Genomic DNA, 21,795 nt, shown 5'->3' on the forward strand with positions numbered 1-21,795 from the left:
ATCTGAGTACCCATTCAACATTTCACTTTTTTTTCCCCCACATTACTGATCTGCAAAGTTCAGCGGAGTCAGTTCTCGCTACTAACCAAAGAGAAGCACCACACCCTGCTGCGTGCTGAGGGGGATATAGGACTTCAATTGATCACAGAATCAGTTAGGTTTGGAAAGACCTCAGAGATCAAGTCCAACCTGTGACTGAACACCACCGTGTCAACCAGACCATGGCACCGAGTGCTGCTTCTAGTCTTTCCTTAAACACCTCCAGGGATAGTGACTCCACGACCTCGCTGGGCAATCCATTCCAATCCCTTTCTTTGAAGAAATTCCTTCTAATGTCCAACCTAAACATCCCGTGGCTTAAGACTGTGTACTCTCATCCGACCGCCGGTTCCCTGGGAGCAGAGCCTGACCCCACCCAGCTGCACCCTCCTGTCAGGGAGTTGCAGAGAGCGATCAGGTCCCCCCGAGCCTACTTTTCCCCAGGATGAGCCCCCCCAGCTCCCTCCCCAGGCCGCTCCAGCGGAGCATCAGCCATGGAATACTGGGGGCAGGAGAGGGGCCGCCTGCCCTGTGAGTGCTCGGGAAGTCGAAGGCTTCATGGAAGGCAGTGCTCCCCTTGGCTCCACGGGGTCCCCACATCCCACCTCCACAACCCCATTCTCACCCTTCGTCCCCACAGGTCCCCATCACCCATGTCCCGCTCCCTGGACCCCCATCTCCGTGTCACTGATGCCCCCCAGTGTCCCCACCCCCAAGTCCCCATCCCCAGGGATCTTAACTTCAGGTGAAATCTCTGGGTCTCCACATCCTTTGGGTCCCCATGCGCTGGGGTCCCACCACCACCCAGGGCTGTCGCGCACAGGCCCCCCCTGCCCCGTGTCCCCCGTGCGCCCTGTGTGCCCCGTGTCCCCCGTGCGCCCCGTGTGCCCCGTGTGCCCCGTGCGCCCCGTGCGCCCCGTGCGCCCCGTGTGCCCCGTGCGCCCCGTGCGCCCCATGTCCCCCGTGTGCCCCGTGTGCCCCGTGTGCCCCGTGCGCCCCGTGTGCCCCGTGTGCCCCGTGCGCCCCGTGCGCCCCGTGTGCCCCGTGTCCCCCGTGTGCCCCGTGTCCCCCGTGTGCCCCGTGTGCCCCGTGTCCCCCGCACGGCTCCGCTCTCTCACGGTTGTCACACGCGGGGTGACAGAAGCGCCGCCCGCAGGGGGCGTGGCCCCGTGAGCGCTCTGACGTCACGCGGCGCTGCCATGGCAACGGCCCGTCACGTTGTCCGGTCCATGCGGGCGGGGCGGAGCCGCTCCCGCCCCAGCAGCGCCATGGCGGCGGCTCGGTGACACCGCGCTCCGCGGCCGCCCGGACACCGCAGGTACCTCCGCCCGGGGCATGCCCCCGCGGCCGGGCTCTGCCCGTCCCCCGCGGCTCCGCGCGGCCGCCCCAGGGCGGTGCCCGGTCCCCCCGCGGCTCCGCTCACCGCGCCGGGGCCGGGGAGCCTCGGCCGGGCGGGGCCGCGTGGGGCCACGGGCCGCGCTTCCCGGCGGGGCGGCAGCGCCGGCCGCTCCCGCGGGGCTGCGAGCGGGCGGGCAGCTCCAGCGCGCTTTCCGCCCGGGCCGCGGAGCCCTGGGGCGGGCTCGGCCCCAGCGGGGCGGGCTCGGGCTCGCCGGTCCCGGGGAGGTCCCGGTGCCGCGTCCGGCGCTGCCCCCGCGGGGCCGCCCGGGAGCGCCGCGCCCGCCCCGCCCCTTGGGCGGCCCCATCCGCGGCGCTGGAGGGGGGGGGGGGGGGGGCATGGGCGGCACCACCGCAGCGCCGGCGGGGGGCGGGAGGGAGGCAGTGCTCGGGCGGCGCCGCCGGCAGCGGCCCCAGCGCCTTGAGACCCCGGCAAGTGAAGCCCCCGGTAAGGAGAGCCCCGCGGGAGAGGGGCCGGGGCAGCCGCGGGACAAGGGCGCGGTCCCGGGGTCCGCCGGGAGAGGCGGGGTGGGTGGGCGGCATCACCCGGTGCCGTCCCGCCCGCCCCGGAGCGCTGGCACGGCGCGGGCACAACGCCCGGGCTCCGCGGGGAAGGGAGGGGCCGGGGCAGGGCCGCGGAGGGTTCCCCGAGGTGGTGCCGGAGACGAGGGGCTGCGGAAGGGAGGGAGAGGCTCGGTACCCTGGGCTGGGAGGCGAGGAGCGGGCGGGGCGCGGGCAGAGACCCCCGGTGCCGCCGGGTCCGGTCCGGCGGGGATGCGGGGCGCCGCGGGGTCCCTGTGGCCGGGGAAGGAGCTGCTGGGGGTCGTCAGGGGCAGCCCGGGGTGCGCCGTGCCGGCCGGAGCGCGGGGCGTGCAGAGCGCTCCGGCCACCCCAGCAGCATCAGCTGGACCGGCGCTTGGGGTCCAGGTCTGTACAGCGGGCAGCAACAGGCGGCTCCCGGGCTTGTGGAACAGCTGCGGAAGCTCCGGCTCTCGGTTCTGTACCTGGCTAGAGCAGCCCAACCCTCGTTTGGGTTTCAGCATTCCGTATGTCGGCTTTGTGGCGAGGGGCTGTGACTTGCATGCCTTGCGTGACTGTTGTGGCAAAGGTGAATCGGAAGGTGCTCCCCGTCTTTAGGAAAAGTGCAAAGTCATTAGGTGCTTTTCGTGTCATATTTTGTAGGTATTGCTGGTTTTCCCATCCAGATTTATTTTATTTTTTTGAGTCTGCTTTTTTATTTTTGCACTTATTGCTGAGGTTATCACGTCCTTTAATTTTTAATTTGATTTCTGTTGGAAATTGTGAAAAACAATCCAAATTGCTAACAGCTATAGATGTGGTAGACAAGTTTAGTTTATGCTGTAATATTATCTGAACTAATTCAAAATAAGCCTCTGATCTGTTCCCTCCTGTTAATTACACAGTTGAGAATGTTGTCTTTTATTAGCCTGGTTATTGTAGCTTGGAAAGTACATGATTTTCCAGGATGGTTTTCAGTTCTGAAATAGAAGCAGGGTAAGTCTAAAGGCTAAGTATGAGCTGAGGAAAAAGGTCCTTAATTTAATTAGGTGTAATCAGTTTCTGAAGAAACAAAGGAGTAGTTGCTCTCTGCTGGGTGGAGAGTACTGGGAAGGGAAGGGGAAAGAATGAGAAAATGGTGCAGAGAGAGGAGACAGGTACCAGCCTCTAAAACCCGCTGTGAAAGCGCTGGGAGAGATGAAAACGGTTCCTGTGGGAATAGCGGGGACATGAGTCTGCAAAGTCATGGGAGTGTTCAGAGGAAAACCTGAAGCTGCTTCCTGATTTCTGTTAGAAATATGGGAAGTGATGTAAAAGATGGTCTAACTAACCTGACAATGAAGTGTCAGCTATAGGAGATGTAATCGCTGGTTAGAGCTGGGGGAAGTCTGAAGCCATGCTAACAGGAATAATAACTGTATCAACAAATTAAGATGAAACAAACCACATGACAAGCGCACACTGTCCTGGAAGTCTCTTAATGGGATGGGAATCTTCAGTGGTTTTTTGCAGTGTTTGTTTGTGATTCTCAAGCACGATAGCTGTGGTGAAGTTAATTTGTGCTTCCAAAGAACAGACTGATGTTATCTGGGAAGAAGGGGGCTAGGGAAATGAGGGAGATTGTAAATATATGGATATGTCTTGCTGTGTGTCTACTATGGCAAACTATAGTTTGAATTATTATTTCTCTAAAATGAGCGGTTCTTACAGTGAATAAGGTAGATAGGTTATACAGATTTAATAGGCTGAGAACTAAGGTTATAATAGTATATACTAACACCTTTCGTCTCTTAATCATAAAAAAAATTGAGTTTCAGGTTACAGAGGTGTCTTTTTCTCTCTTCTGTATTGTTAAAGTGTTACAGCAAATAGCTGCTGCTCTATCTGTACTTCAGCCCTTTCCTGAGTGCTTGGAAAGTTGGTCTTGATTAATTGCTCAGGTCATTTAAATCTTAAGTAAAAAAATTTCTGGCTACAAATGTAATGTGTTATGTTGGATAATAAAGTTTCAACTGTATCATGTTGCTTACTTGAGAATTAATACATCTAGTGTTTACTTTGTCCAGCTATTCTAATTTTCCACTTTCTAAAGAAAAATGTGGGATTTGAAAACCTCACTAGAAAATCTTGGAAAAAATATTTTTGAATACAGAACTGAGTATTTCTCTCCTGGACCACTATGGAACTTTAAAAAAAAGGCACAAAATTTATAAATACAAGATTCTGAAGGTGAATAAGAGCTATAAATAAATAAATCCCCACAGTATATAGAGAAGTGATCTCTCTTTTCTGCCAGTCTTTAATTTATGACTTGTTTTGTTACCGAAGGCAGTAATTTATGTATTTTTATGTCTCAGAAGTCACTTTGAAATGTCTTATCAAAGTAGTTAGAAATTCAGAATCTCTGTGCTTGACGTGCAGTGCATGGTCCTGGAATGTAAATACTTCGGGACAGTGATAATGCAGTGACTGTGTTTTGTACTTAATACTGTCTGGAAATATCAATGCTCAGATTAATGCAGCTCCCAAGTGCCTGGAACCGGCTGTTTAGAAAGTATGCATAGTGTTGCTAATCAAGAAAATATTTTTTAAGTTCCACCAAAATTTTTCTCCTCTCTAATTGGATGCAGACCTGTCACTTAGTTCATCTTCTGAAGTGTGTAATTAAATTTAGTTGTTATTGTTTCGTTCTTGTATGAAACTTCTGTGTTTTGCAACCCAGAGTTTTGTAATAGAATTTACATGAAAGATCTGAAACAGAACTAAAGCAAATGCTCCTGAAAAACACAGAATGTGTGCTGTTCTCTTGAGGCTGTGGTTTGGTACCTGACACCAGTGCAGAAGGCTTCATGGAGCTTTCTGGATAACAGGAGGCAGGGCTGGACAAAGCTGCAGCTTTAAGTAAAAGGATGGCACTGTTCAGGCTTGGGGTCATGTCTTTAGCAGTGTTTGAACAACAGAATTGTCTTTGCAGAGAGTCTGAAACAGAAGAGCAAGAGGGGAACTTGTGTATGCTTTGAGTGAATGTCAGCTTGGATGCCACCAGTGATACTCAATGTGCTGATCATTGTGAGTCGCTGTAGTTACTGTGGAGCAGTGCCGCAGTGAGAGCTGGGCTGAGGGTTTATAAAAACCAGAATTAATGCAAGTATAGAGGGACACTGGCTGGCAAATAGTAATGCATGCAGTTCATTGAAGACAGTTTCATTTCCTTTAAGATGTCTCAGCTCCCAAAAGTTTGTGAAATGCTGACATGCACTAAGCCAAATTTTGATTCACTTACTGTAACTCTTGCAATCTCTTGCCTTCTCAAAGGGCTTAAACTGGAAAGAAGGGGAAGGTGAAAGTGCCTGATTGTATTGTAGAGCAGAAGGCACTCTCAAGTCCCACCTATTACATAAAGTTAGCTGTTTTTGGCAAAACAGGCTTGACAATTTGCATGAACTATTTTCCTCCTCCTTACGTTAGATCTCAGACAAATATTAATCATATGGATTTTCAGTGTAAGCCAAATGTTTGAGTCATTTTGAATCCCGGTGTTTTGCAACATTAAAAAAGCTGAGTAATGTTAAGATTAAAATTATTTTATAAGGTTTTAATTTTCAAATGGGGTGGGGAGGGGGACAAAATGAAATCATCAAATCAATCCCAGGATTGAATGTGCTTCTTAAATGAGATTGAAACTCTTGGAGCTGCTCTCAGTGACTGGCTTGGCAGCTTTACAAGAACAAGTCACCTCATTGCAATCAGCAGTGGGAACTCTTGGACCTGCCTGGTTTGTTTTCATCATGCAGGTATTAATTCAGGTGGTCAGCATCTAGTCTAGCACAGAGCATCCAGGCAGTTTCAGAATAACTTGATGATTTAATCTTGTTGGATTATTTTTTGTATATGTTTTTCCTGCCCTATATATATATATATATCTATCTTTTAGTGCAGTAACTGTTTCTAACATAAATTGCACTTGTGTAAGTTTGTTTATATATTGAAATGCAATTAGTGCGGTATTTGTGTGCATTTGAAATCTTGCATTAAAATTAAAGATGGTCATTTACAATCTGTTGTTGAAATGTGATATTTAAAATTGCTCTCTTTAAAAGAAATATTTTATCTCAGTATTTTTCTGGCTACCCCTTGTGTCATAATTGATTGCTTTAGGTGATCGTTCATGTAAACCAGTTTTATTCCTAGTTTGGAAAAGGAAGACATTTTTCTTCTTTCAGATTCTTGATTTGAGTTGAGCTTAGTTGTTACTGAGCTGAAAGAAGTATTCAGATTCCATGTATAGATGTTATGCTTGTCAAAATCTGATTTCACACACTAAATTTAGTGTGTACCTAGTGATTTTGATCAGTTTTGATGATTTGACTTTAAGATTTTGACAGTGCAATGTAATGTTACGGTACGAAAAATAAGTAAATTGGAGTACACTAGGGCGTAGCTAGTTAAATTCTATAAAAGCTTTCTCCCCCTTCCCCAGAAAAATTTGAGTTAGGTTTAGGACCATGGTTTTATCTTGTGTTGCTATTGAGAAGGCAGACTGGAGCCCTTTCCTTTGCTTGTGTGTGGTGCTGATGGGAAGATCTGATCAAGTTCTGTTGTAATCTCAACATTAGGCAGAGTTAAAAAAGTAGCACAGCAAAGTTTCCATGACAGCATTAAGTCCAGATGCCCTAGAATTTCAAGAAATTAATCATGACGTTAGTACCATTTTCCTTCCATTGAATGGTAGAGTAGGAAGGACATAGCAGGGGGGTTGGGTGCTCCTGACATCTCAGGGGAGAAGAGTAGTGGTCCACAGGGAAGTGTTACAGCTTTTTGTAGGACAGTGAATGCCTGTTTTCAGTCTCACTGACTGACACTTGTTGGACAAGAAACTTCTTCATTGCTTTTTCAAGTAGTTTTAATACAAGGTGTCTAAGTACAAAACTAATTGAAAGTATGGAGAATGAGGTGGCCCAGAAGTAAAACTATGGTTTTGGTGCTACAAACACAACTTTAATTTCTCAGATGTGCACCAGAAAAGGGGAAACTCCTCTTTTGTCTGGGAAGCATCCCAGAAGAGGGAGCTGGATTATTTATTTATTTTTATACAGAAGAATAAAAATAAAATACTAGTCCAAAGTAAATGTCCTGTAAATGAGTATTTAATGATGTGAGCGCTTCACTGCAGTTGCCCACACTTTAGGAAAAAGCAGCTAATTTGGAAGGTCAGGTAGCTGGAGATGGGAAGTCATTAAGGCTTTTTTTTGTCCTGCTCATCTGTTACTTTCTTACAAATGCAGATAGATGGGCATCAAAAGCTAAACATGCACTTTGAAAAGGGGTGAAGAAAGTTGACTTTTCCTGGCGGTGCTGCTTCACAAGCTTGAGGAATTCTCTGTTCTCAATCTCTACAGAAACCTCATGACCCTGAATCGTAGGGCTTTGGTAACTGTGACAGGATGAGAGCTGAAAGGCCAACAACCTTAGCAAACAGTTAAATTGCTGCAGTTTCAGAGCTGGGGCTGTGTTTGCCTTCTCATTGAGTCAGGCATCCCCGTGCTTTGCTTGCAGCTTCTGGAAGCAGGAGCTGAAGAATCTTTAGCCATTTTTACGAATCTGTCAGTCACCACTGCTGAGGAGAACTCAAATGGTGGAATGCATATCTCAAACATTAAACCCAAAAGATTTCCAAGAGCAGTGTCCTCTCTGTGGTGAGGGCTAGAACAGACAGGGATTTAGCTGAGCTGCTGTCCTGGCTCACTGTGACTGAGACATGTAGGGAGCATTTACAGGAACAGAAGTTCCAGTGGATTGGAAAGACCCTTGAGCAAAGCAGGTTGTGCAGCCATGGGCTCTCTCCTGGCCATTACTGATTATTCCTGTCTATAACCTCAGGCTTTGTCTCCACAGGGGAATTCTGCTATTTATAACCTAGAGAGCATCATGTGTTGCTAAAAAAGTTTTCATATAAAAAAATTATACTTGGTGGAAGACAGCTACAGGTGGGAATATTGTACTTCTTTGCAGCAGCAGTTTGTTTCTCTTTTATCCTCTTCTGTTGGAAACTTTATCTAGGGCCATTTTCTTTCCAGGCAGATAGGTAATTTCTGACTTTTGGCCAGTTAAAAATTACTTGTACAAAGACAGCCTTTATTTTGAGAACTCTCCAACTGTGGAGACAGTTACACAGTGCTACTGATTTCCTTAACACAACTTCTTTCTTAGATATTGGATGTAGTGTCCTCTTTAATAAGCGACTGTCTGAAAACAGGCATTACTGCTTGAGAAACATCAGAAGCAATTCCAAGGAGTATAGATTGGATATATCAGCCTCATCACAAGTGGTACCAGAAGTAGCTACATAGGCCATGTACTCTTAATCCCATACTTGCATTAGTAGGGATGAAAAACAGTACATAGGGTTTTTACTGTCCAGCATTGGATTGCTGATCGTTCTGTAGTGTGAGGTTTTGAATAGATTTTTTTAAAGTATGTGAATCTCAGAAAAAACCCCGATTTTTTTTTTAGAAAAGCCTGCTAAAGTAGCCTGAACTCTAGTCTGGAAGAGAACTTAATTTTTGTGGCTTCAAATCACAAGTAATTGACCAGAAATGCATTGTGAACCAAAAGCAAAATTAAAATTAGACCTGAGGGCAGTAGTTTTATCTGACCTTTGGATAATTGGTATTAAAAAAAGCACAAATGTTTATATTGCCTTGTTTTCTTGTGAAAGGGTGCAGCTGTAAGCTGTGCTCAGCTGTGTGGGGATGTGCAGGACATAATGCCTCGCTGTGACTCCCGTACCAAGGGAGTGCGTGTGGTGCTGGATGGGGAGGAGGGCAGGGTGCTGGGGACCATGTATACATCGAATGCATGGCTTCTCCCGAGCTGATGGTGCATTTGAAAGGATGCGGTGTGTGTGTGTGTGTAACTGGTACTGCTGGGCTTTCTGCTCCTCAACACTGTGAGAATGCTCCACTTTCAGAAACTGTCAGCCAGGAATTAGTGCAGTTGAGTGAACAGTCATCTGAGCTGAATGTAGGTACTTTTCCTGTAGACACTATAGTTTCTCTTAATGTGTATCTTCTCCGCTGACTTTAAACCTGAAATTTTCTGTGCACTTGGTGCTTTTTATGCACACTGTGCAGTCTGCTTGCTCTCAGATAACAGGAGGCTGCTTCAGTAATCTTTTGTGCCTGTAGGTGCCAGACCAGATTTTATATGCATAGTGCTGCTTGGCCTTACATGATGCCACTTCAGTAAATACCAATGCATTAGCCCCTTAAAAAAAAACCAAAGTCAAACTTGCTTAGAGATGGACTTAAATGTAAATGAGGGTCTTTCAAAATGACTTTGAATTGTCATTCTGCAGTACACTTTTCCTAGTAAAATGTTAGAATAGCTTCTGGGTATGGCTGGGTATTTGAAGAGACAAAAGCCCTCAGCTTATTCCATATGTGTGTCCACCTGTCTGTCCCCAAGGAAGAAATTGGACTGGAACCATTTCTCTCTTCTTACTTAGGGTTATATCTTTCTGCTTCATTAAGATCTTTCTTGCCATTTCTTACATGTTTTGAATTGCAAAACCAATAATAATTTGTTCAATGATGGAGTGTCCCGGGGTTGGTGAACCAAGTTTTTACTGGGGAATCATTATTATAGTCACTAAAGACAAGGTAATTTGAATTTTACATTAGGTTCTGTTTGCAGGGTATGTGATAAAAATAAATCTGTGCTTATGTACCAAAACATTTTGACCTGGAAATGAACATAATGAATATAAGATGCAAGAATGTTAATTTTGGAAAAATCACTGTTGGACTGTGAAATATTTATGACTTTAAAAAATTCCTTCCTTCCTGTGCTTTTCTCAGCCTTATGCTTAACACTGAATTTCTTGAGGCTTTTTTTCTAGAATCTAGTGTGTGTGGGCTAAGAAGAGTAAGGCCTTTCTGTATGTGTTTTATGAATGTACTTGGCTTAGACTTTAGCTGGGTCTTAGAAATAAACTCTCTTATCTCCGAGCTTAAGACACCAGTCTCATGAGCTGTCAGCCAAATGAACGGTAACAGTCTAAAGTCAGTGATTTGTTTTTTTACTAGTAAACTTAAGAATCACTTCACTTTAATTTGTAAACCGATTTCCTTTGTCTGTTGTGTTACTACTGTCAACAAGGTCAGTGTTTGTTGGTCTGTTTGTCCTCCATGGAAACCGCAATGAAACCAGTCACCAAACCCAACGTGGGCTGTGCCCTGGTGTGTTGGGGCTGGTCCCTGTGGGATCACAGAGTGGTTTGGGCTGGAAGAGGACCTTGAAGATGACCCAGTTCCAGCCTGGCCTGTGTGGGTTCATTCTCTGTGAGCCGAGTGATGGCTTTGAGATGCGGCAGCACCGCAGGACATGCTCGAGCTGCTGCTTCCTCTGCTCCCCTCTGTGGCTGAAGAACACTCAAGGGTGATGTTTACAGTGCTCAAGTCTGACGGTGAACACAGAGGTTTATATTCTCTTCATAACTCCAAGTAGTTACTGTGGTAAATAGAAGTGTTTTGATGTGGCAGGCTTTATTTCAAAGTCCTATTAAAAATCCCCGGCTGAGTGTGTATGTGTGTGTAAAATGGCACATATTTCTGTTCTTTATGATGAGTAGGTCTGAGGTGTTTTGGCGAAGGGAGGAAGGAGCAGTATTGTTGCCTTGAAACTGCTTGTGCCACCCTGTTGGTGGGTGGGGTTGTGTCCCTGATGTAACTGCTCGGGGCATGTGGGCACACCTAGAGGCAAGTCTTGAATCCCACTCATTGGAGGTTTGCTTCAGCCTTTCTTGTGATGTCTCCTTTCCAGCTGTCCGTGCAGTTTTGAGCACACACGTTCATCGGTCCCTTAAAACTGGGGATGGTATCTCTTAGAGGAATGGGTGTTCAAGTAAGTTCTGCTCATACCCTTCCTCTTGAGAGGCGTTGGTTGATTATTTCCTGTTTTTGTACCAAAGCTATAATGGAGACATATCACTTTAAAACACTTCCAAAATGTGTAGAAGTGCAACAATAGCACTGACCTCAGCGAGTGGGGTCACACCCAGGCTGCTTCCTGTTTTCTTCTTGGGGAGACCAGAAGCCCTGAGCATGGGAGAACTCTCCTTTACATCTGCCTGGGGATCGGAAATCAGAGTGGCAATTAATTACTTCTGACAAAATGAACATTTTAAAATCTTAAGGAAAAGATTCAGTTAGGATTTCCAGTCTTATTTTCTAAGTGGTAACCATTTTTTGAGGGAATAACCATTATTCTCTTACTTAACTGATGTGTGGTAGATGTTCTGCAGTTAGTGCACTCCTCAAAAGTATACATTAGAGATAAAGAAGGGATGGAGATGGACTGAAGAGGTTTGAGAGGAGAGAGAAAGACCAAGGTACATAATGGGGCAATTACAGCCCTTAGATACTGTTATTTCAACTTAAACCAGCATTATTCTCCTGGGATTCAAGTATTAGTTGACCACGATAAAAGCTCCTTGCTTTGTTGTCTTTGTTTATTGATGCTGTACTGCTACAGGTCAGAACAAAGAAGGCTTGGGAGAATGGATAGCTGGAAAGGTCTCTGAGAAACAAAGGAGAGGCAGCATAGGGCCAAGGTATAGTAAAAAAAGCCATTAAATGTTTAATTTTCCTCGGAGAGCTGAGTGTATGTGTGGTTCTCAAACAGCTCTACCATAGGAAATACATTATGTAAAATTCCAGCTGAAATACCTTTTATATATGAAGGTATGTAACTGCAGCACAGCATTAATGCACTTACTTTAAATGACTGTTGTGCAGGCAGAGATTTCACTTGACGTAAGGCTTTGACCACCATGTCCAAGTTTGTAGATTTTGACTATGTTGAATCCATTCTCTTCAGGCTGTAAGAAATAAAACCTCTCTCTATTCTTCTCTATTCATCGCTTTGGGGAGACATAAATGGCTGGGCAAAGCTGCCAAAGTCTTGTTTAGTGTCCCTAAATGAAGAAATGTTTTATCAAAATCTTCTCTGGCACATCCTGTATGTGTAAAGTGTTGGTCTGTGTGTGCTGGCAGGGCTCAGCTTCAGAGCCAGAACCCATTGTCCACAGCCTGAGTGTCTGTGAGTTACCAGTGTATCTCCCTTGAGAGAGTTGGAGTATTTCTTGGTGTCTTTCCCCTATATTTAGTAAAGTGCTATGGTTAGCATTCCTTACATTTAGCCGCCTGTGTGATCACTAGTAGGGATGATCATATGAAAGCCATGGAACCTCCTTTCTCCAGCTGTCTGTTGATCACTTTGAGATCTTGCTGCATAGGAATTGAAAACTTGAAGTTGGCAAGTGTTGATAAGCACTTATTTCTGTTCTAAAGGACTGATTTTTTGACACAAAATGAAATTTTTACCTAAATAATTCTCTGGGTGATAGCTCTTAAGAATCCAGTCAAGCAGACTGTTCTTTCTGCGGTCCCTTTAATCTCTATATATTTGCCACGAAAATAGCAATGCTTTGTTGTGGGGAGGGGCATATTGACACATCTCTAGTAACTCTTGCAGAGAAAAGGGTGTTTTTCCAGCCACAAAGTTTTGAGTCCACAGGTTGCAGAGAGAGTACTTTGGAGACAAGACCTTGGGATAATTTATCACTGCCTGCCTGTATAATGAAGAATTAAACCCTTAGCAAACTGAATCAGGAATAGTGTAAGGAGTGATTTATCTGTGGAGCACTCAAGCCTGCCCGTGGCTTTCTTGGCGCTAGATATACTGTGGAATCTGACTTAGTTAATTATTTTGCCTTGGGAGGCACTTTATTTTGGTATCAGTAAATTCACTTGTACAAGTCCACTGAGGAGAAATTGCAGTGAAGTGCAGTTCAGCCTACAAATGACGGAGGGCAAGGATGTGCCTCCCTGGCTACACAAAGTCAACACGCACAGTGAGCTCCCTGTGCTGTTGCTGCTGATGGAAGCATCTTGTATCTTTGACCCCATTTCCTTCTGCTTTGGGTGTCTTGCAGTGGCACACCCTCGGCTACCAAAGGTACTGAAAAGTTCTTCTTTGTCCTGTTGCTTTTCCCCTCGAGGCCTCAGCAGGTGAAATTGTTCATAGTGCATGGTGCACATCATGAGTTGCGTTTGAAGAGAAGCATCTGACCTCTTTCATCAAAGGTGCCACCTCTGAATGCTGAAAAGCAGATACCACAAGTATTCTGCATCTGAGTGAACTCAAAAATATTTTTTTCTGATTCAACATTATTAAAAATACATCTAAGGGAAGTAGGCATCATGTTACCCCAGTCTCCTGAGATGCAGGAGGAATCCTCACACACTCTTTCTGCCCATACAGGTGCAAGAGCTGATGGATTTGCTGTGTATATGGCTGAGCATGGTACAGCTGGGCTCCTGAGGAAATTCATGTTTGGAAGAAAGATTTTCCTGGGCTGTGAAGCTGCGCTCCTTGCTGGCTGTAGTGTTTTGATCTTGGAGGGGAAAGTGAGCAGGCATTGTGTGTCCTTTGTAACCTAGTATGGGTTGGTGTTGAATCCACTGAGGTTTTCAGTAATTTGTATGAGGAAAAATCTGCAAGAACAGAGAGCACCTCTGTTCTTGGCAATCCTTGTAAGCCCTGCCAAAGCAGTCCTGGCATTTAATCTGATAAAACCAGAGTTGTTTACCTGATGCATGGTAGCACACTTCAAGGTTGTGGTGGTGTCTTCTCTGCACTGAGGACAGGTTTGTAGGATGCAGCCTCTGCTTTGCCAGTGCTGCCAAGCATCTCATTTCTTTGTTCTTCTGTGCTTCACTGGTCACCTCACTGATAGGCTTAGAAACAGTATTACAGCAAGTAAATCTAACCTGGGTAATGGTCTTTGCACAAAGCTACTTCTCTTTAACCATACTGCTGTAGCATCAGAAGTACTAAGACACAGATGCATCCACGGGTTCCAAGCTTCCAAGCATGTGCTTATCTTCCTGTGTTGCTGCCGTGAGTCTGGTGACATCACTAAGATGCTCCCACAGGAGTTTGACAGGAGTTCAGAGATGCTGCTTGTGGAGTTAGTGTGAATCTGGAAATGCATCTGTAGAGCTTCCTTCCCTACCCACTCAATTTCTGTAACTTCCTGTGGGCACATGAAAACAGTGCTTGGAAAAAAAGTAAAAATCCCAAGTGGAAGCCTCTTTCTCCCAGTTCTGCTAGATACTTAGTGGTGGATGATGATCTGAACACACAGGCCTTTGCCTTGGGAGCTGCTGCCAGGCAGTGCAACACTGTTGGATACACTTCAATTTAATAGTTGAACTGCACTTAGTTTGTTTACTGTAGTATCTTGGTGTTTATACACAGCTTAATATTTCAGAGTTTGCTGTTCAAATGCTGTGTACTGGAAAGGAATTCAATGCTTAAAGCTATAGTGATCCAGTTCTAAAGTGACCCTGGATTTTGTGGAAGCGTGTGCTGGTTTGAAGGCAGTTCTTCTCATTGAGGTATAGCTTGACCTTGGACCACTGACCCATTTTTACTGAGCAGTGATGCTTAAGGCTTTGCAGATTTAGAACATGCTGGTGCTGCTAGGGCTTTTCCACTACTGAAAAATGTTTCTTTCAAAAATATGAAGGATCATTGTCCTTTTATTCACTTCAGAATTATTTTTAAACTAAATACATGTGGGTGAGTGAGAAGGCTTCTGGAGTTTGTCCATGTAGGAACTTGGAGAAGTGTAACACGATTTAAAGCTGTGAAGTTTAACAGCTGTGTAGCTGCTGGTGCAGCTTGGTACAGAAATGGCATTAGTGGGTGAACAGTGCTGATAGGAGTGACATTAATTAAGATTAACTTTATGTGCAGAATGGTCATTGATGATCTTTGAATGCCAGTGCAATGCTACAGCTCATTCTCAAATCTGCTCACAGCTTTACCTATGAACAGAAAAATGCCCTAACTTTGGGTGCTTGTGACTGACCATGCATGCTTCCAGTTGTGAGTAATTTCACTTTCTTTATGATCAGTAGTTCTCTGTGAGAATTTGAAGTGACTGTCTAGAGAGCACTGAAGTGTGTGGCACATCACAGGGCAGAAGCTGACTTCCCTTCTCACAAAATTAGAGATACATCAACTTCTCTGCTAGGAATCTTTATCTCCTGTTAAAAATAGCACACAAGACTACCGAACATTGGCAGACAGCATGGCTGGCTGGCTTTAGACCTTTGAGACCATTGTTCTGTCTGTGTTACCTTTGAGTAGGTTCTGGAATAAAAAAGGAAAATCATACTGAAAAGGTTAATTTGACACTGTCAGAACTGAAAGTGAGGCTGTATTTCATGGAGATATCCCCATTAAAGGTGTTAAGGTTGTAATTAAAGTTGATAGCCTATAAAGGTATGTGATTAATGTGTGTGCTAAAGTCATGTTTTTAATGCTTAGTTTTTAAAATTGGACACCAGTGTTGATGACTTGTATGTTATGCCTGCTGGGCATTAAGCAGTGTTAAATAATCTGGGCTTCAGAACAAGGAACACAGTAGGAAATGGAGTAGTCTCCTAGAGAATTCCCATATGAATTACAACATCTTTGTAGTGAACAGAGCACAGGTTTAAGGAAGGGAAAGGTGTGAACCTCCCAGTTTGCTTACACATAGCTGGAAATACTAGTTAAGAGCTGAGTCACCATCCCTCTTACTGATGGGGATGTATTTTGATTTGGAGATGATCCAACTTACGTGTGTATGTTTGTGAGCTGCTTCTGAAATGGACTTGAAGTGATACCTGTGGGTAGCACAGAGGTTGAGATTGAAAGGAAGTAGATGGATAATTAGTGAAGATAGTTTTCTTCTTGAGCAGCAATAAACTTTGTAGCTCTCAAACACTTGTATACACTGTTAGTCCAAAGATGATTATTGTATTACAAATTGCTTTGAACCAAAGCTTCTCACTCCTTTAGAGTGTCGTATTTTACAGATGGAAGAAAGCTTTCCAGAGTCAGTCTTTTAGAGTACATCACTACTGAACTGCAGAGAACCAGTAGCCAGACCAAAGAAAAGGGTTTCCCTAGAGGTCTACAACTTACCAGACAAACTGTGACCTTTTTTCCTCTGTTTTTTGGCCATTTTTCAGTGGACTAAATAGGAAGCATAGACTAACGTTTTGAATAGGTTCTTCCTGCTTCTTTTCCTTCCTTCCTCAATTTTTATTTTCTGAGTAGTAGTCTGTCTTCTGCTATAAGCTAGAAGTGTTTTGGCTTTTTAGATAATGTCATGGGACCACAATCATCACTTTTCTGGTGTGCTTTTTCTGTCATGAAAAAATTACAAATAAGTGCCTGGCTTGTTTGTGAGCAATTTACTTGCTGATATTGCTTTCATTGCAAGGATATTGAAATCTCCATGTGTGTGAATAGGCTTAAGAGGTCTCTAGTGGTGTTTGGCTGCACTGCTATGCTGGGGATAAAAAAATTGAAAATTGATCTGAGGAAACTTTGTTCAACACACTGAAAAAATCAGATGCAAAAATCTGATTTGAAAAAAAAATGACTAACCTGAAGATGTGCCTTCATGCAGTCTTACTGTTAATTGATCTTTTTATTAAGTTTGCTTTGAGTCCTTATTCAGATGACAACTGCTTTAGGAAGCTGAGGGCTGTATCAACACGAGGATGCTTTTAGGGATGGTTTGGTCTTTGCTGTCCTTTCTCACTTCGTGGGTGCTTTTGAAATGACAGGATCATTGTGCCTTGCCTGAGAAAAATATGAGAAAAAGGTGGAGAAAATCTGATGTAGTCTAGGATTAAAAAATTTCATCTTTAATTAAAACCAAGTCTGCCCCCGGATGTCCTGTGCAAGGTGCCTGTAAATACTGGGGGGACCTACAGCCTCTGCTCTGTGTTGCCATCCTGGGGCACAGACTTGAGATTTCTGGGCAGGGTAGCAGGAGGGAGCTGCTACAAAACAGGTTTATAAAGTACAGTGGGTGGTTCTGTTGACAGTTGCTTTTATATTCAAAACAGACTTTACTTAATTCTGCTTTTCGTGGTAATTCAGGAATTGAAATCACTTAGGTTTTGCCAAATTCATTAGCACGGTATACTAAAGGGAATGTCTATTTGGAAGCCTTTCTAAAAGAATAAAAACATATATATACTCACGTTCTCAGGTTTTTTGTTCTGTTTTTTAAAGAGAAGAAAAATAACTTTCAGTATCTCTTTCTTCCCTCTTATTGGCAGGTTTTCTTCACCAGTGGAGTGTGAGAAATAGAGGCTGAAGAAGATGAGTGAGCTGGAGCAGTTGCGGCAGGAGGCAGAGCAGCTGCGAAACCAAATCAGAGTAAGAATTGTGAATTGCTTGTTTTCCATGATAAAGTTCCTCCTTTAAGGGAATAAACTGTAAAGATCTATCAGTTGTTCCTGTTTCACTTGTGCAGAACTTGAAATATTTTCAGAATATTTGGTTAAAAATCAGAAAAGCCATTGGTATAATGAAGTAAATTTGTAATATTTGTTGAACAAAATGTTTTATTTCCTGTTGAAGTTTGCTGAGTTTTGGTGCTAGGGTTGTATGTGTTTCTACAAGTTTTATGTTCTGGGTTTTTAAAAACAGAAGGGAGCAGCAAACTTCTAGAACCTAGGCATGTCAAGTTGGGCTTAAGGGTCTTAGAAAGGCTTGGTCCTGGGCTAAAAGTGACCCCTGAGAAGACTGAGGTCAAAGCAGGGAGTGTGAGAGCGCCTTCCAGGGTGGATGTCATTTTCAACAAGCACTGTTTCTTGGCTTAATTTTTATTAAATGCTGATGCCCTCATACATGCTCTTTTTTTGTTGTATTTACTCAGCGAAGATAAGCCGAGTATGAGCTGTCATGCCCAAAGTCAGTTTTCCAGGAATCTTTTGCAACATGCGTTTGTTTCAGTGATGCAGTTTTCAGTAAAGTATAATAAGGATCTTCAAAGTCTGTTTATTTTTCATCAACATTTTCAAAGCATGAAGCATTCATAAATCTGATTTATATGGGAATGCCTTATTTGCAGACATTCCTATCAATGAACAGTACAGGTTTCTTAGAATATGTTGCATGCACACAAGCTTTTTTTAGCATGGCATCTGCTGGCAGCAGTTGTTCTGTGGTGTCTCCTGTGAGGTGTGAGGCTGCTTGGTGGTGTCAGCCATGTGCTGAACACTCTTCATGTGTCAGGACTTGTGCTGGGGGCAAATGCTGCTCATTCAGTGCCATCCAAGGAGAGCTCTGTGTCCTGTTCTCACTTAATACACTGTGGAAAGACAATGTGGGGATCAGGCGGTGCTGTGGCACTGGGTGCCCCTTTCACCAGCTCTGTAGCGGATACAAATCATTTTTAGCTTAAAAAACTTCTTTTTTTTTTTTTTTTTTTTCCCAAGTTAAGCTTTGTTACAGAACTGCAGTGCTAAAAGGGGTACACAATCTTTCAGTTCTTTCTCTGCATGCTGTGTAAAGACTTTGTCATTATGTTATGTCCAGGGGAGCCAATTAAGTCTTTGTTCAGTCTTGGTAATCAGTGAGTCTGGTTTCATGCAAAATTGTGTGAAGAAAGAGCTACCAGGCACATTAGAGGGCTACACTGTGCTGCAGGAATGTTTGCTTCTTTTTTAAATTTTGGAGCATAAAAATCTGATTGGCCGTTTGTTAATGACTCCATTTTGTGGCTTTAGGTCGATCTAACATTTCCTTTTTACTCGACCACCCAAACTTGTAACTGGATCTGTCAGATGTAGCTGAGTAACCATGGTTACATTGCCTTTGGAGTCCCCTGGCTCAGCAGTGGCAACTGGTGATTGCTTCTTGGGATCTGAGTGCAGGCTTGGATACCTTGTGCTTAATTCTAACTTCAGATAGTTAGGCAATTAAAAATGCCCCATATGACTTAATGTCCATGAAACTTCTGACCAAATAATTCAATTTCATATTTGTAGAGATGACTACTTACCTTGCTTATTAAATCATTGTACATTTTCTGTTTGTTTGGGATGGGTGAGAAGATAGATCCAGGATCTGAAAAACAGGAGTTTTAAGTGTTGAGAAGATCTACTGCGCTGGTAATTTTCAGGAATTATTTTGATGCAGTCCTAAAAAGAGATGAGGTCACTAACAGCATTTGATGTTTTATGTATAGCTAGCATTTTGCTGTCTTAGTTGTTGACAACTCTTGGGTTTTGTCTGATTGTTTCCTCTAACAATATAATCCCAAAAAATCGGCTTTGTGCCTAGACGTGAGGTCCAGATAAGATTGTCCCTAACGGCTTCCTAAGGTGTAGAAACCGCAATGCAGAGCTTTTGATTCCCCAATGGACTTCAGCCTGCAATATTTTAGAAGTGTTTCATGACTCTTAATTTTATTTTTGCAGTATCTAGGTGATGTGGGTACCTGTGTCTCCCCATGCAGTTACTGCAGCCGAAGCTCTGGTCTGTGCACGGACAATGTACAGCATCAGCCTGCAGGAACTTTTAGTGCAGGAAGTTGGAACACTGAACAATGAATTGTCAGATATCTGTCAGATGACTTGATGGTTAAAGTTAATTCCTAGTTCTGTCTGTGATGAAGTTCCCATGTGATATGTGTGTCCTCACTGTGAGAACTGAAATTGAGGATAATGATTTTTAGAAGTGTTGCTTACTTGGCACAGTGTCATTCGAACATTTTGGACAAATAACACACTGTATTAAAAAAATACATGTAGTTTGGGGAAAAAACTGCAATCTGAAGTGTGTGCTAGGAAAGTCTGGGGCCTGCACACTAATCAAGCAGTTAGATTTTTCTCAAAAATTTTGCACTGTCTGCAGCATGAACTGAGAAAAATCTGCAGTTACATAGAGGAGCTTTTTTATGTTCTGACAATAATGATTCTGTTTGATGGTGCCTATGTAGAAATACAGTTTCAATGTAAGAATTAAAATAACCTAATAGCCTGTTGAAACTCTCCTTTTCCTGCAATTTTGCCAGTTGTATGGCAAATATTAGGCAGCCTCAAATATAGGAGTTGCTAAGAGCTTGCTCTTAAAGAGGGAAGATGCTTTGTTTCATTCAGACTGCATTCAGAATTCATTTTATGTTGAACATCTTCAAGTATTTCAGGAAAATCAAACAAATAGTCATTTAAAATCCAGTGTGCTCCTTCCTGTGGATGAAATAAGTCGTGAGTTCTAAGGGATTTGCTGCTCTGGTATTTTAAACCCCTCCTGATTCCAGACGTCAACATTTTATAAATATTTCTACAGTTCAGACATTATAAAAATAAGTTGAGATGACTTAATCCACTCTCAGGCTTGCTTTTTGGGAGGAGAGCTACAAAGGGTGGGCAAAATAAACATGCACTTAAAAAATGTTAAAGTTGCAATGTCAAGTAACTCTCAAGCAAGAGCTTGGAAGAAAATTGAAGATCCTGTCCTGAATGCGTTGAGGCAGCTCCAAAATGTGAGAGCAAATATTTCTGTTCCTGCTCTCAAAGGGGACCTTGCCATTCCTACACAGACTGAACACGAAGTGCTGCTGAAGAGGCACCATCACTGTTGAGTGCCTGCTTCAGTGGTAGCACAAGTTGGAGAAATTGCCAGGACTTGAGAGGGTTCTGTGCTTGATCTTTCAGTACAGCTGTTGGTAGTTTTAACTTCAACTTATGCTGCTCAGTTCCTGTCTAATTTTAAGCAAGTTTAAACCACGTTTAACTTGTGCTGCACGGTTCCTGTCTAATTTTAAGGCAGTTTAAACCATGTTTCTCAGAAGGAGTTGCTGACCAGAGGGCTGTTTCTGCAGATGGGGCCTGAGCTGCAGGAGAGCGCTGCAGTCACAGCTGTGACTAAAACCAGCTCTTGCACAATCAGAGTGTTGCAGGTGAGGCTCAGTGAAGCTCACCTGTGTCAGAAGTTCAGTCTGGAACTCTTGATTATGCAAATGAAAGCCAAGTCTGTTTTCTAGGTCAGGTTGAATCATATGCAGGAAACAAGTCCTGTGTCCAGAGTCTGAGATAAGGAGAAAACCATGGAGTGTGGAGATCTGAGCACCACCCATTCCGTGAAATGGGTGAGGGTGTTACTGGGCCATTTTTTTCCCTCCCATTTGTATCAAGTACATCATCACTTCAAGCTTTGGTGATCCTGCTGTCTGTCCTGCTCCCTGGATCCTGCCTGTTGATTTTCACCCTGCCTCTCCCAACCAGCAAGGAAGTTAATTTGTGCAAGAGCCTTGTGTGGCACAGAGCTTGCTAACCCTGTGTAATATGTGGTTGCTTTTTCAGGTGGATCAGTTCTTCCCTTGCGCTCAGCACACCCTGAGCAAGCACATCCACCCCAGGGAAGGAATACAGGGAAAAGGGTAGGCATTGGGACTTCAGAACAGCTCCAAATGCCTTTGAATCCCATAGTCTGTAGAAAGGGAGATTCAAAGGCTGCTGGGGCATGGCCCTTCCTAAGTCCCTCTTCCTCCACTACCCCTTCGGTGCCATTGCTTTTTAGATTCCTTGAATAATAAAACAAATTAGGGTGACAAAAGGAATATTGGCATGTCAGTTGGTGTTGGTGTGTGGCTTTGAGTGTGTTGAAATTTCACTCAAGAGTTACTTTTCCTTTAGTCCTTCTCAGCTGATGCTCAGTGTTGCCTTTCCAATTCAACTTGTTTCATTGTTTTGTTTCAGGATGCCAGGAAAGCATGTAGTGACACAACTCTCGCTCAGGTATGTTCTTGTTCTTTGTGTAGGCTGTTAGTTGAGAGAGAAAAAAATAAAAATATCCATTCGTGACTGTAGCATGTTCCTGTTCAGTAACTGAAAGAATAAAGTGAAAGAAACCTTTGGAAATGGATGTGTATTTATACAATTACTTAAAACCAAACAAAGCCCCACCAAAAAAAAC

General features: G+C 44.0%; 1 protein-coding gene across 2 annotated transcripts in view; it reads left to right on the plus strand.

Moving 5' to 3' along the window:
* Positions 1–1,252: 1,252 nt before the first annotated feature.
* GNB4 (G protein subunit beta 4) overlaps positions 1,253–21,795 on the plus strand; it is a 30,687-nt gene continuing 10,144 nt past the window's right edge. Inside the window, exons 1-3 of one of the 2 annotated variants that reach the window (XM_048314119.1) lie at positions 1,253–1,357; positions 17,148–17,247; positions 21,579–21,617. In XM_048314119.1, coding sequence (XP_048170076.1) covers positions 17,191–17,247; positions 21,579–21,617 — 96 coding nt within the window. In that variant the 5' untranslated portion in view covers positions 1,253–1,357; positions 17,148–17,190. Of the gene's footprint in view, positions 1,358–17,147; positions 17,248–21,195; positions 21,260–21,578; positions 21,618–21,795 lie in introns of those variants that run through there. The other variant, XM_048314120.1, reaches the window with a different exon arrangement.

Source organism: Corvus hawaiiensis, chromosome 10, assembly GCF_020740725.1.
Source record: "Corvus hawaiiensis isolate bCorHaw1 chromosome 10, bCorHaw1.pri.cur, whole genome shotgun sequence".
Classification (NCBI taxonomy): Eukaryota; Metazoa; Chordata; class Aves; order Passeriformes; family Corvidae; genus Corvus; species Corvus hawaiiensis.